The sequence below is a fragment of the Myripristis murdjan genome, chromosome 21 (assembly GCF_902150065.1).
Source record: "Myripristis murdjan chromosome 21, fMyrMur1.1, whole genome shotgun sequence".
In the NCBI taxonomy this organism is placed as follows: Eukaryota; Metazoa; Chordata; class Actinopteri; order Holocentriformes; family Holocentridae; genus Myripristis; species Myripristis murdjan.
The window spans coordinates 12277323-12293083 of NC_044000.1; the positions used below are offsets into that span (position 1 = coordinate 12277323).

The window sequence follows — 15761 nt, forward strand, 5'->3', positions numbered from 1 at the left end:
GCAGGACATCAGCAGGTTACATGTATGAGAGGGGCAAAAGAGAGGAGGAAAGGTGTTTTTTTGTTTTTTTCTTGCTGCATTGGGAAGATCCAGGAAACAGAGAAATGTGAGATAAATCCAAGCGGTGTTTTTTGAAACCAAATCATCTTTCATCCGTAAGAAAACAAACTAGCTGAGCTGGTGGTAGATTTGGTCCAGACAGGTAGAGTGATGTACAGGCCCGTTCCTTTCCTGCCGATCCTGGTGACACTCAGCTGTCTGTCTCGTGCTGAGGTTGAGACAGAGGCTGCTGTTTCCTGTCCAGAATCCCAACAGGCCTTTGGTGGCTCCTGCTACGAGTTTGTGAGCGAACAGCACTCTTTTCTCGGTGCCCAGGCGTGGTGCGAGCTAAGTGGAGGACACCTCGCTTTTATTCTCAATGAGGAAACCCAATATTTTCTCCAAGAGCACATTGACCCTGAGAGGGACTGGTGGCTTGGACTAGCGCCCCCTGCGTTCCCAAACCTGCAAGACTCTACTGCTGTCGAAGGTAAGAAGACAGAAATACAGAAAACTGCTGTGAATCATTTAAATATAAAAACAAAACTCATTATGAGCCCTCATTTGACTGACACAATTTCTGTTTCAGTGTTGATTTTTACATTGTTAACATTTTTTTAATAATTTCAATTTTCAATAGGCCCATGATTCCTACTGAGACAAACAAGGCAAACAGAAATGAAATGAAAAAAAAAAAAGAGCCGCCTAATCTACAAAATCTGTTTACCACATAAACGGTGGAATGCACACGTTGCACTGCAGGATCCAGCTAATTCTCATCAAGGCGCCCAATAAACAGTCCCCTTATTTTAATCAGCATTTAGTTGCAATCAGCTCATCGACCCAGTTTTTAAAGGAAAGTTGAGCACCTGATTTCCATTGTGCACATATCTGTGTGTTTGCAGCTAGTTTCATAATCCTGTTAATCAATATTAAGGTAAGGTATTCAGGTGTTAAGACAATGTTATAAGGTGTCTGCCATTAAAACAATACTTTCTGGAGTTAATGTATTAACTATTACATTATTGGGTTACACACACAAGGTGACATTTTTGAAATGCAATTGATCAACAATCATCACTAGTAACCTTCCATTCATATTCACCCCTATTTCAGGTTTAACACCAAAATATTTGTTTTAAATCTGTAATGGGTGACAGTTGTATATTGAGGTTTATTACATTAATGTGTAATTACATCTGTGGAAAGTTTCAAATATATGGAGGTTTTCATGTTCCACATTATCAAACTATTTTGGTGTGTCTAAAGTGTTAATTTGAGCAGCACAGGAAAATCAAAAATACTTATAATGTGCACATTTTTTTCGGCATACCTCCTGGCTGTGATCTCATCAGACAGAGCCCAGCATGAATGCTGTTTTAGAAAATATGTTGCATGCACCGGCCCTCAGCTGTGAATGTATCGAATGTTGTTTTTCTTGCGCTGTCCTTGAAAACAGGAGGACAATAAATGGTTTTCTATATGTATTTCCAGATTGAAAAACATGCTACTACTACTTCTACATCATGTCATTCAGCACTGTGTGCCATTTAAGGAAAACAATGAAAGTCATAAAAGAAAGCTGTGCAAAAACAACAACAACAACAACAAAACCATCTTACATCTTTCTATCTCCTCACAAAGACCTAAGCATGAGCAGAAACAGAAGGTGCTTGGATGTAGGTATGAGTTCATATTCATCAGTGCTCTGTTGTCTCCTCAGATGCTCTCTCTTGGCTGAATGGTTCACATGTCAGCTACTCTAACTGGGTGCGCAGCCCACGGCCTGGTTCAGGCTGTGGACACATCGTGAGAAACTCAGGCTTCCAGTGGGAGGCTACGGGAGACTGTGGCAAAAAACTGCACTTTGTCTGCCAGTTTGGTGTGTTTTCTGACTTAGACACTGAAAAAAAAAACATACTGTAACTACATACTGTATCTTTCTAATGAGGTCTGTCGATGCTGATTTGATTCTACCCAGAGTCTGGCAGATCCATCGTGTGTGCAGGACATAATGCCACCCTGCAGTGCGGCACTGGTCAAATAATAGAAATAGACGGTGCCTTCTATGGTCGTAAGACAGGTCACTACTGTCGATCCGGGCTCCCCCCTCCAGCAGCATCCACACAGGGTCAGTGTGGCTGGGTGGATGTTGTAGATTCATTAGCAGGTAAACACCACGCTCAAATATTTTATGTGCACAGAAAACACCAATTCCTGATTATCGAGTTGACAGTCTTGTTATGGTAATTGATATTTGAATGTTGCACTATGTGATGCTCCGTCTGGATCTGCTGATTGTTATAACCGCTCTTTGCTTCATCATGGTGTCTTTCATTTTATCAGCGGAACTAGAGAACCGTCTGAATAGAAAAACAAACACAGGTTGTGCACAGCTGAAAGCCATGATGCGATTGAGTTCCACTTTTGCAGAGCTAATTGCCAGATTTAACAAAGGACATATTGTGTCTACAAAGAATAATTGGCCCTCTGGATAAACACGGAAGCAAAGCAACACGATAAATGTTTAATAGCTTTAATGGGCTGCAAGACACACACATGAAATCAATTCACATCAGTTTTGTCAATATTGACCCTTGCATTTAAGTGATAGCACAAGCAGTTAAGTGATATTGATGCCTGGCAGGAGTTACTGCAGATGGTTTTTAGTACATATTTTTTTTTTTTTTTTTTTTTTTTTTTTCATGAGGATGATAATGATGTTTATCACTTGATAAGTTTGGGACTGTAGGATGTGTTTCAATATAGTTTTTGCCCACTGGTCCCAATTAAATTGGAATTTTAATGGCAATGTTAAACTTCATGTTCCTCTGCCTCAGCTGAAGCACAAACCCTTCTTTGACTCATTTTAGCAGGACTGACAGCAGAATTGAAAAAGATTTCTGTGAGGTCAAAACAATAACTGCGGGTTACTACTACCTGGATCTGCTCCTCATATTTCTTTAACCAAGGTTATTGCCATGGACGCCAGGTCTGCCAGGCCATAGCGGCTGTGGACTCCTTTGCTGAGCCCTGTCCCGGGCTGGGGAGCTATCTGTCTGTTGATTACCACTGTGAAGACGGTCAGTACCGCCAAAAATTCAAAATAAGGACAAACAACCTTATATTTCAAATGGGGAATAACAATTTCTACATTTACATCAGACTTCAGTCCTGTGCTCTGCCCTCAACTTTGTCCTAACACTTTGGTCAGTCGACTTCTCTGTCCCACACCGTGATGTAGTGGTAAATCAAAAGGTGTGGAAACTGAGCTTCACATCACTTCACATAATATTCATCAGTTTCACACTTCTTCAACTTGTATTTCTTTATTTAATTTAAAGCAGACAAAGTGTAGGTGGGTTAATCCACCAGTACATTCTTTGTCTCATACTGATACAAAGCCAATTAAATTCTATGCTACTGCAGCCAGCAGTAGACATCACCATGTTGATCACTCCCTCATTTTTGCACATCACCATGGATCATGAATGGTTTTAGAGGCACAGCCGCTTTGGGAGCCACTGTCCCCCACTGCCAGTGCCGTCAGCACATTGCTAAAAGTGAGACAAAGTGTGGAACCAAGCCTAGGTGCGCAGAGCTTGTTCTAACAAAGGGGATATAGTGGCCAGGATAATGAGTTTCTTTTTTGTCTAATTTTCTACAAAGAGATCAAATATGATATAAAGATTTATGCTGCTAAAGCGACTCTCTCTCCCTCCCTCTTTCCCTCTCTCTGTCTTTCTTGTCTTTTTTCAAATTAGCAAAGTATTTTTGGTGATTGGCACCTACATAAACCAAATGAGGGGAAACAAGGAAACAAGCAAAGTGAAGAACAAATTGAACTGTTATGTTGAGTTATGTTTCTCTGCATGCCTGCTGAGATGATAGCTGCCATGTTAGGGATCTATAACTGTCTGCTGTAGACAGAAGTATAGATGTGTGTTTAATCCAATGCATTACTCTACATTTGTAGTCATTTGTTTCCCTTAGGACTCAAATTGTCTGTGAGCAAGTTAGCTGCTGTCTTTGACAATGTCACCATCAGCGTGAAGTGGCTGCTCCATTCTTTTGGGGGAAACCTCACCTGCAAGCTGAGCACTGGAGATGGGCACATTATTTATCTACACAGTCCAGAGTGGTGAGCAGTTGACTATAGTAATTCCCAGACTACAACATTGAATATGGACACTTAAAATAAATGTCAAGCATTTATCTTGCTGGGCGCATGCTATGTATTAGATTACAATTTAGCAAAGCTATATGTTGGTGTAAATATGTGGTTGTAAATCACATATTGTCAGCAGTCTTGCAGAGAGGTACACAGGAGACTAAGAGCGAATAAGTGCAGTAAAAGCATTTGTGGGGGTGAATATAAATGTAACCCAAAGAAATGTTTTCTCTGTGAAGTGGGAGGGCACCGCTAACCATCTGCATTGCTTTTGCCCAGGTCGGAGAGCATTGTGGTGCACAAATACATTCATCCGAGTGTATTTGTGTTGGTAGCGGACATGTACCGGCAATGAAATGCACATTACAGCACAGAAAAATAATTACCATTCATGAACGTATCACAGGGATTTGGTGTCATCAAATGCTTCACTAGGAGCCTGTCATTAGAAGCAGCAAACTGCAAAGCCTTTTATGGAAGACCGTTTGAAATTCAGTTGGTGGTAGAAGCAGTAGGTAGAACCAGATAAGCGAAAATGAATTTATTTCCTGCAATCTGATTTCAATGAAAGTTTGAACTTTAACCTGTCATTCACCACGCTGTGCGAGCTTCTTTCTTTCCTCTTCTCTTTAACAGGTACAATGTGACCTACAAAATCCAGAGTGGGGAAGCGTTGGTGTCAAGTTCATCTGTGGTCCGAGGGATTGTTCCCAGAACGTCACAGTTAGCTCAGAGTGGGTGGAGCAGCTCGGGCTTTGGCTGCCCCGGCTAACCCTTTACGCATCTAACATGGTCACATTCCCTGGAGTGTCTACGACCTGCAGGTAAATGCAAATAAACAAGTAAACATGTAGCCCCCCATGAACAATGCAGGCACACCGGGGGCCAGTCAGTAACAAGATAAATCATATTCCATGTTTCCTTAAAATTAGAGAATCAAGACAGAGATTTGTGGAGAGTAAGTGTGGAGTGAGAGTGTAATTTGATGTCTCTGTGTTTGTTTGTCTGTGAGTCTCTATGGTTCTCATTTAGGCCCAGCTTGCTGTCAAATTATCAACTTATTCCATGTTTTTGTCGGGTGATTATAAAGGATCTTTACTTACATCAACTATCAACCACCACTGGGCCAACCTGTGAATTTTTAAAAGCTGAACATTGTGAAAAATAATCATCCCTCCAAGTGTTGTCTTATGCACGCCCTCGGATGTCTGAGATATTTAACAGATGGATGGATGGATGAACAGACTCAGACTCCTTTTATCATTGTAGGCGACAGTAACTCAGCAGAACACTTCCTTCCTCCTGATTATGAGAATATCCTCAAGTACTAGAGAGACAGCAGGAATATAACGTTGTCTTTGAAAGAAGCAGTTTTTATGACAAGAGAGCATATGTGCCCCCAAAAATTGGATTGTCCAGTATGACTGTGGTAATGTGCAGTACAGGAATACTCCCCCACTCACCCACTCTCTGAAACTCACCTACTCCCTGAATCTCTTGTTCTACACCAAGGCTATACCTGTTGTTATCAAAATGATTTATAGCCAAGACTTAATTTCACAGTAGTGAGATGAATGGCAAATAATTGCCATTCCCTCTACTCTAACTCTGTCACTTTCCAGTTAATTTGTATTGCACCAAGGCTATGCAAAGCTATCTAAACTTTTATTGCTGTGGTCAGGATAACAATGCAAGATTCTGCAAATTCTTGGACAACTGCATTGGACCCAAGAAAAATATCTCAAGTATTTTAATATTAATACAATGTCAAAATGAATAGACAATTAAATATATTTTCTCTTGCTGTGTGAAGGAATTTTGGGACCCATGAAAAATATATACATATACATATATATTTACCATATATGGCATATATGGCGCCCCTGTTCACAGGTAATGTGAGCTGTGTGCCTAAACAAAAATTATTGATCTTCGATGGCGCACGAAGAAGAATTAGGCTGTCATTTCAACTCAGCGCAAATACATGGCTGCACTAGACAGCAGGTGTAAATAATCTGAGGAATACTGTCATCCTGTGACTGATTCTATATGAATAATCTGGTGTACCATACTCTTCTTTCATAAGCCTCCAACCTTGAACACATCAGGACAAAAGAAAATACTGTAAATATTGTACTGTACAAAAGTGTCCCAGCTGAGTGGGGTAGTGGAGGTCATCCAAAGTTTTGCAGCCCTGTGACAGTTGTAGAGTGCTGATGCTCTCTTTTTCCGTGGGTATCCTGCAGGTGTGTGTGGTTGGAGGATGGTGGCAGGGCTCCAGGCCTCGGTAGAAGTAGAGGGGAGTGAATGTCCCCCGTCTCCACATCTGAGCGTTGGTGTTTCCCTCAGACAGGGAGCCCCTGTGCTGCTCCTCTTCTTTCTGACTGGAGACAGCAGCTCATTCTCTGAGACCAGAGAAATGACCCAGAATGAAGAAAAGAAAATTTATCACATCAGAAACCCAATTCAAGGTATCAGTTATCCATTAAAACAGAACATTGGACGACTATTCTGGCAAATTACTAACATCAAACATAAATAAATCCAATAGAGGAAAATCATTTGCTAATTTGAAAACATCTAATAATGATTAAAAAACAAAATTGAACTTTGGTAGAAAGCTGGATGCCATACAAGTCCACATGATGGCAAAATATCCTCATTAACTGCTCTGGGCTCAGAAGACTCTAATTGTGTCTCTCTGTTCATTTCCATGGCAGGTCCCATCATAGCACTTTTAGCACATTAATGAATGCTAATAAATCAGATTTTTCTAATATAAAAAACATCAATTAGCCCTTTCTCTCTCTCTCTCTCTCTCTCTCTCTCTCTCTCTCTGTGTGTGTGTGTGTGTGTGTGTGTGTGTGTGTGTACCTGTATGTACCTGTATGTGCATGTGTGTGCATGCATGCATGTGTGTGCATGCGTGTGTGTGTGTGTGTGTGTGTGTGTGTGTGTGTGTGTGTGTGATTACAATTAATTGTGAATCATTTGTGGTGCAAAGCTATCCAGATGTTTCCTGCAGGCCTTATCAGCCGGATCTACTTTCCAATTCAAATAAGAAAATAACAAGAAAAGACAGATTTAATTTAATTTAATGCATACAGGGAGTTTTTTTTTTTGTTTGTTTTGTTTTTTTTTTTCTTTTTATATTGGGCTAATCTGTTTTTCCTTCCTGTTTGTTTATGTGATTAAAGTGTTATATCAGGTCCTTTTTCCCTGCTTTGTAAGTAAATGGAGCGAAAGAAATACATTATTCTAGGTCAGCAGTGAAGGGGAGAACATAACAGCTAGTGAGGATACTTCACCACCATGTGGACTCATATCACCTTAATGACTATGTAACTGTTTCCATTACTATAACTATTACTATAACCATCATTACACAGGTTTTGCCTCAGCGTTCAATCCCACTTTTTACACATAAATACTGATTCATGGTGCCCACTGTGTCAGTATCATAATAGTTTAATATTTTTTTGTCTCTGTGTTGGTCTAGGATCTGTACAAGTGAAAGTCAGAGCATGGAATGCCCTCTCCTCTTTGGAAGTGGATGTGGATTCTCTTGGCTTTGCTTCCTGTGCCATTTACTCAGCCTTCAAACCAAACAGTCATGATGAAGATTTGTTGAAACTGAACAGGGGTGATAGTGGTCTGGTAATCAGTTTTCCCCACTTTTTACCCCAAGTAATACAGAATTTATGAGCAGGTCTGTGTCTTCTGTTTTGGGTTAACTCAGAGGATGCTTTCCCCTTTCAACCCTCCAAGCCACTGTGTTTTTTTTTTTTCTGCCATGGTCTCTGCCTTTATTTTATATCCCAAACAATCCATACTGCATTATTAATAAATGCAATCTTTGTTTTTGTTTTTTTTTTAGAAACAAGAACATGTTCGAGTTCTCAGATCTCCAAAACTTAAAATCACTGCCACGCCCTCAGATGAAGCATCAATTAAAATACAAAGCATCACACTTGAAGTGACGGAAGGATACTCTGAAGATGACGACTCTAAAGAAAAGGACAAAAGACATGAGTGGGAATGCAGTAAGACTCCTGGCTTTATCACTCTGCTTGGTATTTATGGTGACTGATGATCTGAACATCCAGCCAGAACACAGCAGCATGCAGACAAGAATAATGGAGAGGGAAATCACTTATGGATCTTTTCCCTGACATGCCCAGTAATTGTTTCATAATAGTCATAAAAAAAAATAATATATCGTTAAGTATTGGTAGGTAGCTGACTCTTTTTGCTTGAGAGTGACTTAAAGTTAGCAGGGAGTGGTTCGCTGTCTTGCTCAAGGGCACTTCAGACAGTATTCATGTCTTTTGACATAAGTTAGCTGTTTGTTGCAGAATTGTGGCTACACAGCATTTTGCATCTATTTGGCAATTCTAATTCAAACTATCCCAAAGAAAAGCTTTGGACTACATGTGAGTAGCCCAGGAGGACAAACCATTCCCAGGACATCCATTTGGTTTTAATGTGTGCAGGCATCAATGAGATGTTAAAATCTTTAATAGAAAACACCGTTCATTTAAAAGAAATTGTTCATGCCGACTAACAATCTACACAGATTTGAATCGAGGTCAACTGGACTTGTTTGTTGATTCTCGAAGATGTTTTAGTCTCATCCAAGAAGTTCTCAGCTATTCCCAGGCATTTAACCTGTGCAGGGATGTTATCCAGGTCATTGGATAACGCTGGATTACACGTCCAGCTGACATCATTTCAACTCTATTTGGATAACCATGACCTGGAGGACTGAGAACCCCACAGACACGTGACTAACAATGCAATATTCCTTGTTGTCACCTAGCCTGTTTCATGGTTCATCTAAAAACATGACCTCAAGGGCAACTTGGATGTGGCAATAGCTTCAAAGTTTGAAAATTAAGCAATGAAAGCAAGGCAGAGGGCAGTACGGTAGACGATCACAATCTAACCCTCTGTGCACACTTGGCAATTTTGTCTCGTGCCTGCGCAGGGGAAGTAAAACCAGTTCCTCAAATAATATTCTCAGTCTTTATTCTTGCACCTTTGAGACAGAATCCACCTGGTTATTATAGTCAGAGGGGGATTTTTAATTCTTTTTTTTTGTTTGTTTCTCTTTAACTTTGACCTGCAGAGGATCCCTGTAAATGCCAAGGAACATGGACAACATGGACCCATACCATTACAGAAAACTGCCTGCCAGATCCACTGCAGTTCTTTAAATATCGTTTTAAGGTGATAGACAAAAAAAACAAACCCAAGGATACTAAGACAAAATGCATCACTTTTACTGCCAGACATATTAATGGTAAATGGCTAAGGTATTTACTCATTTATTTATTTATTTATTTATTTATTCATTCATTCATTCATTTTTTAAGACTGGCCTTGTGATGATTAAGAGTGGGGGACAAACTGGCATCCATGAGCTTAGCCATGTTTTTCCACCAAACATGATCAGAAATGTGTGTTCTACTATAGTGTTTATCTTAAAACAAATGAAAACTTTGCAAAAAGACAGGAAGCACCTTGGGTATTTTTGAATCAGCTGATAATAATTGGTGATATAATGATGATAGCACAATCAGAAAATTCATAGAGCAAATGTACTATAATTGAAACAAGCAAATTAATCTTACTCATTTTTGGATAAATTTGCTTTCAAGGCTGAATACAAGGGATATATTCCTTTATTTCAGTGTCCAGCATTCCAAATTAGAAATTACCAAAGCAAGATTTTTCCCTAAGTTGAAAATGTTACTCAACCATGGAACTATGGAATAAAATAAGAGTTATTCTTATATATCTGCATATGTAATATAATCATATCATTGCTGTGAAGTGAATCAAATTATCTTTTGATGTTCCATAACTATGTTTCCAGTTGTACTAAGGTTGTAACCCAGTGAACACAAACCTCTGAGGTGAAATTGAAGGTGGACTGCAAGAGCTGTCAAACCGTCATTTGGCACATTGAAGATCCAAGACATCACAACAAATGGAAAGTAAGTCAGACCAATCAACAAGTCATGACCCAGTTTAATTTGGGCTTTCCAGAGACACTTTATAATGGAAAGATGAGATGATTTGTTGTTGAAAATACTTATCTACTGAGGAAGCTACTCTGAATTTAAATTATTTTTACAGGATGAGACAAGGAGCTGCTACCAGAAAAAAAAGAAAAGGCCACTCATAGACAGACAAGATGGCGGCACTGAATACACTGTGAGACAGGAGAGACTTGCACAGGCCAAGTCTTCGGGCCAGAATGTCATTGTGGTGGCTTACGGTGAGTGTGCATTACTTAGTAAAGCTGCGTCGAAGTTGCTCTTACATCTTCAGAAGGGAAATTTTAACCTTGATAATGTCAACAGACTGAATGTCAAAGTGAATAAAAACAGAGGGGTCAGATAAAAACTGGATCCCAGATAACCTAACGCTAGAAGCTGCTTGGCTGGAGTGCTCTGATCTTCATTTCTACATTCTACATTTGACCTAAATAATAGTAATAATGATAATAATAATAATAACAACAACAACAACAACAATAATAATAATGCTCACTTCAGCAGCAATACAATAATAATCTATATCCAAGTATTTATCAAATATTTATCATATGGGCTAAGCAATATGAGCTTATAGTTTTCCAGTATTTGGTATCTGTCTGTTAGAGAAAAGTAGCACTTTTGTACTCTGCGGAACCAAATAGCCTTGTCTTGTAAAAATGACATTCCCATACAACTAAACTGCATTCTTCATTACATTTCGAGGTCATGTTTGTTTCTTATGTATTACATGTTTCTAATCAACATATCTTGTATATCATGCCACGAGTCATTTCAGCGAGTTTCGTTACTTTAGCCGCCAAAAGTACTTGCAAGGTCAGGGGAAGATTAGGTTTAGGTTTACTGTAAAATCACTCGGTTAAGGGTTAGGGAAAGGTTAGGTTGAGGCATAAAAACAACTTAGTTGAGGTTAGAGAAAGCACCAAAAATCACTAAAAACCACTGTTTGGGCGAGGTTACGCTGAGGCATGAAAATCACTGTGTTACGGCACAGTAACGTATGTAACATTTGCAACAAACCGCCGCTGTCACGTCAAACTGGACTTGGGCCGCGTGGATGAAAGTCGGTTGTTTGACGGGTTGTTTGGCCCGTTACACCCCCCTGCCTCTTTGAGCGGACCTAAGACATCCAGGATTACGAATGTTCTTGTGATATGTTACAGACAAATCTAATAAACACATTATGCACTCCCTGCAAAAATGTAATTAAGAATGCACTTTAGCTGTATGAGATATAATTTTTAGGATTAGGACTTGAAGCAAAATGGGTCCCAAAACATATTGAGTCTGATGAAGGATCAAGGGTCAAAACTGCATGTCAGAGAAATAAATCTAACTCTAACAAGACTTATTCTAGATTACCTTGTTTCATTTTGGTCTTACCCTACACAAATCATCTTTGTCTCACATGCACAGATAAAGATAGTCTTGGTGTTTATACAACATACACCATAGAGATACCATCGTCTTCAAAGAATCCGGCTTCTCCCACCAAAAAACCGGGCACCTCAGTTACAACAAGAAAACCAGGAAACGGTCCAGGACAAAGACCTGACATGGCTGCAGGCGCTACGGCCACTGGCGCTACGGCCGCAGGCGCTACGACCGCTGGCGCTGGTGGCATTACCAAAACCACCACTACAGCTGCCACTACTAAAACACCTACTGCACCTTCTGGTGGCTTTGGTGGCCTTTCATGTAGCATTTCACCTCCAAATGGAACTGTCCTTGATGCTTTCAGTATTACCTGTCAATCAGGAATTTCCTGCCCTACATGCCTGTTATGTTTTGAGACTTCTGATAGTGAGTATTCCAGCAAGGCAAAATTTCTGCAGTAAAACATCATAATTCATGGATTACTCTTCCAGAATTTTGTTAGACTTGCCAAGGATTGTCTTGATTTTGAGATGTTTCTGTTTGCTCTCAATTCAGATCATCATCTTGCGTTGCACTGACAAAATGAGCTAAAGTCTGTATTCCTTCCTGCTGGGGAGAGCAGTAGCAACTACAGCCTGACAGTCAAGGCAACTGTGAAAAATGGCACTATGTGTCAACACCACCATTATTACACAGGTTTGTCCAAAAAAAAAAAAAAAAAAAAAGAATGATGTCAGATATCAGTTTTCACTGCATGATCTTGGTGGCCAAAAGGGTATGATAATGATATTCGTGTGACATCTAGAGAATTTAAATATATATATATATATATATTATATATATATATATATATATATATATTATATAAACAATGCTATCAGTCAAATTCATCTTTAAAATTTGTTTACTGTGCATTTTGTCTCTTTTCTTGCAAGTGAATATACTCAAAATACGAGTGCAGGGAGGTGGAGAGAAGTCTGTAACCATAACTGCACAAAGTGTACTACATTATTTACATGATATTATCATACGAATTATAAACTTGATACCAGAATTTCATTTTTTATGTATCACAGTTAACATCAATACCAGTATATGACAGCACTCCTCTTCCCAGTCACATTTACTCAGGTCATGGCAGACCATATAAACTTAATTTGAGTAAACGAAAACACAGAACTCCCCAATTTGCAGTCATCAGCATTTCAAATCAAGCTCAATGCTCCAGAGTGAACATTTACAATTACATTACAATTTTAAACACTAAATTGTGGCTTTCATAAGAGTGTGAACAGTAATAGTAAGAAGTAATAAGCTTCAATGTCTGGCCTCATGTGCATCACAAGCAACCTGCAGCAAAAGGGTAAGGGTCCGAGTCGTACAGGCCTGACAAGATTTCTGTAACCCTAGATTGATCATGTAAGAGAGGATTTGTTAAAAATAATGGAATTACAGAGAAAAAACCGGGAGAGAGAGAGAGACTGTTGTCTTTCTTTTACATTATGTCAGTATAATTACTGTTCTTCCATGTTATTTACTGTTGGTCCTCAGTGCGGGATGCCGCAGCAGACAGCAGCCCCTCAGTGGAGGCCCTGCAGGCTGTAGTGGACAACACTGTGGCTCAGCTGCAGGACAAGGCCGCTGTCAGGGGAGACCCTGGGACAGATTTCCAGTCTGTGTCCAACATACTCATGGTCAATCTGATGAATCCCAAAAAGCCACCAAGGCAAGAGGTATGTGGATGGCCACAGTTGAGAAAGTTACATAATGATCTGCATTGGAAAAATATGTCCATGTTAACAGAAGGCACAGTCTAGTATTTGACCATTAATTGACTATTTGCTCAGAAGAAATGAGAAAAAAATCTTTCAGCAGGGTGAGGTAAGTTCTCTGAACAATTTTTTTGCTCTGCAAGTTGGAGAGGTATCATCTGAACTAGCTGTGAGATGATTTGTATGGCAAATTTTGTTTTTTCATGAGTGAATACTGGAATAAATTATGAATTAATACTTTTGCAGTGTAGTGATTACTGTGAGATAGAATTTTTGGTTTGGGTTTTTTCACAATGTAAGATGAGTGTTTCTTATTGAAATGTGTTATTGCTTTCAAACACATTGTCCTCAATATGTAAATGCTTGAAAAGCAGCTCTTACTCTAAATGTCTGTGGAAGCTGCGCGAGGAGATGCTGAGCAGAATGATTAGCACCGTGAAGGAGGTTCCCAACAAGACTCCACAGCAAGTGATGTGATAGCCAGAGGACTGGCTGCCGTCAGCAAGAAAGGAGATGAGCTTAGCCCCTCTGCCCAGGTACGTCAAATCCTATAGATGTATATTAGCATAGGCTCCCTGGGGGGTTCCCAAAGAGGCATTTGGGGGTGTGGCCCCAGACACATTCAGGTAGAGGGACCAGAAGGGAGGAGTAGCGCCCTGGGGCCAAAGTTATTAAATGTAACTCTGTTGGAAAACAAGCAAAGCAGATTTATGTTTACTCACAGCTTCTTACACAGTCAATCTCACCCCATCAAACGCTCCTGTATGCACATGTATTCTCTCATGCATACTGTTTATCTGTCCACACACAATAGCATTTGATTATGTAAAAATTATGCATACATATGACGAGATAATGTTTAGTGTATTTATATGTATATGTAAGATTGTTTATGTATGCATCAGAGTTTAATAGAGTGTGAGGATTGTGCATGTGTGGTGGGTCTGATAGAAACTGAAGTCAGTTTGATTGATCAGTTACAAGTGGAAGAAAAAGATGGAGCAGAGAGAGTGAATTAATCAGGCAGCTGGCCTTTTAAACTTTTCAAACTCACCGGATGATATCAGTGCCATGTCAAATGTATTGTGACAGGATCACTGCACTGCAGGTGTTGATGAGAGAGTGTGTTGTGTGACAGTTTGATCGCGTGAGTGGGAGGTCAAGTTTGACGGCTTAAACAGCCTTTTATATCCCACCTCTAGCTAGAGGCTTCATCACTGGCTGCAAATCTCAGCTCCTCCCTCCTTACCATGGACGTGGAGGATGAAGAAGGCAAGAAGGCAGTGCACGCCGCTGCTGTCTCCATTTTGGGGGCAGTGAGCAATATCCTGGAGTATTCTTCACATGTGCGTCCTTGCACCTGCAGACAGCATGTTCACATGACTGATAAAAAGGAGTCTCCCTTGTTCTGAATGACGTGTCTCATCCTTTGCAGAAAAACGTCTCTGATGTCCTCCTCATTGGTATGAACAACATACAGAGCGCATTGTTAAGACTGAAAAAAGTTAATGAGAGGCCTACCTTTGTCCACCAACCTCTTATTGATGTGTTTGTTAAACGGTAAGTTGGGAACAAAAAGCATTAAAAACATTACACCTGACACACACTGATGGGAGAGACTGATTCCATTGTTTTTCTTCACTAGGCCGTTCTTACACTGTAGGAATAAAATTCCCACAACTGTGTTTACCTTACAATTTGTCTCAGGTTCAGAATTTTCATTGCACAAAAAAAAAAAAGAGGTTTCCTCATTTGTCACCATAAGGGCATAATGAAGGGAACCAGCAGACTACAATTCAAATATAAAACTAATAGTGCCTGTATATCCTCTTGTTTCCCAGAGTGACTGCAAGACATTTGCAGACTCAGTCTATAAATATTCCACTGAGTTCCTCTGCCAAATTTTCCCTCCCATCCCTTCCTGCTAACATCATTCCTTCTGAGGAACCAGTGGATGTGCGAGTAAGTTAGAAAGCAAGTGCATGTTTGTGTGTGTGTGTGTGTGTGTGTGTGTTTGTGTGGGTGTTTGAGTTAGTACACAAGCCCATTTCCTGAGTCAAAGTATAGATCCTCCTGGTTAAATGTTACCCCACTACAAGTGAAAGTTGCTCAGTAAAGTTTGTACGTGAGTTAAAGTACTGGAGTAAATACTGGAGTATTCAAAGGTACATTTTCTTTTTAATGTTGGCACATTGCTATGTTGTTTTCACAGTGCAATCACAGAGCCTCATAACTCTCTGAAGCCACCTGATTAATGCACTGACTTGCTTGCAGAACAACTTGGTTACACAACTGCTCTTACCACATTAGGAATGGATGCATTTTACTTTGAAAGCGAAT

The 15761-nt window shown here is 39.9% G+C and overlaps 1 protein-coding gene across 1 annotated transcript in view; it reads left to right on the forward strand.

Moving 5' to 3' along the window:
• The first annotated feature begins 210 nt into the window (after nucleotides 1–210).
• The window catches only part of LOC115380200 (polycystic kidney disease protein 1-like 2), a 44558-nt gene continuing 29007 nt past the window's right edge, over nucleotides 211–15761 (forward strand). The window contains 15 exon segments of the mRNA XM_030081290.1: nucleotides 211–529; nucleotides 1763–1921; nucleotides 2021–2209; nucleotides 3012–3122; nucleotides 4033–4180; nucleotides 4490–4722; nucleotides 4846–4920; nucleotides 4923–5034; nucleotides 6457–6497; nucleotides 13201–13382; nucleotides 13821–13893; nucleotides 13896–13957; nucleotides 14624–14767; nucleotides 14857–14981; nucleotides 15263–15383. Of these exon segments, the coding sequence (XP_029937150.1) occupies nucleotides 211–529; nucleotides 1763–1921; nucleotides 2021–2209; nucleotides 3012–3122; nucleotides 4033–4180; nucleotides 4490–4722; nucleotides 4846–4920; nucleotides 4923–5034; nucleotides 6457–6497; nucleotides 13201–13382; nucleotides 13821–13893; nucleotides 13896–13957; nucleotides 14624–14767; nucleotides 14857–14981; nucleotides 15263–15383 (2094 nt within the window).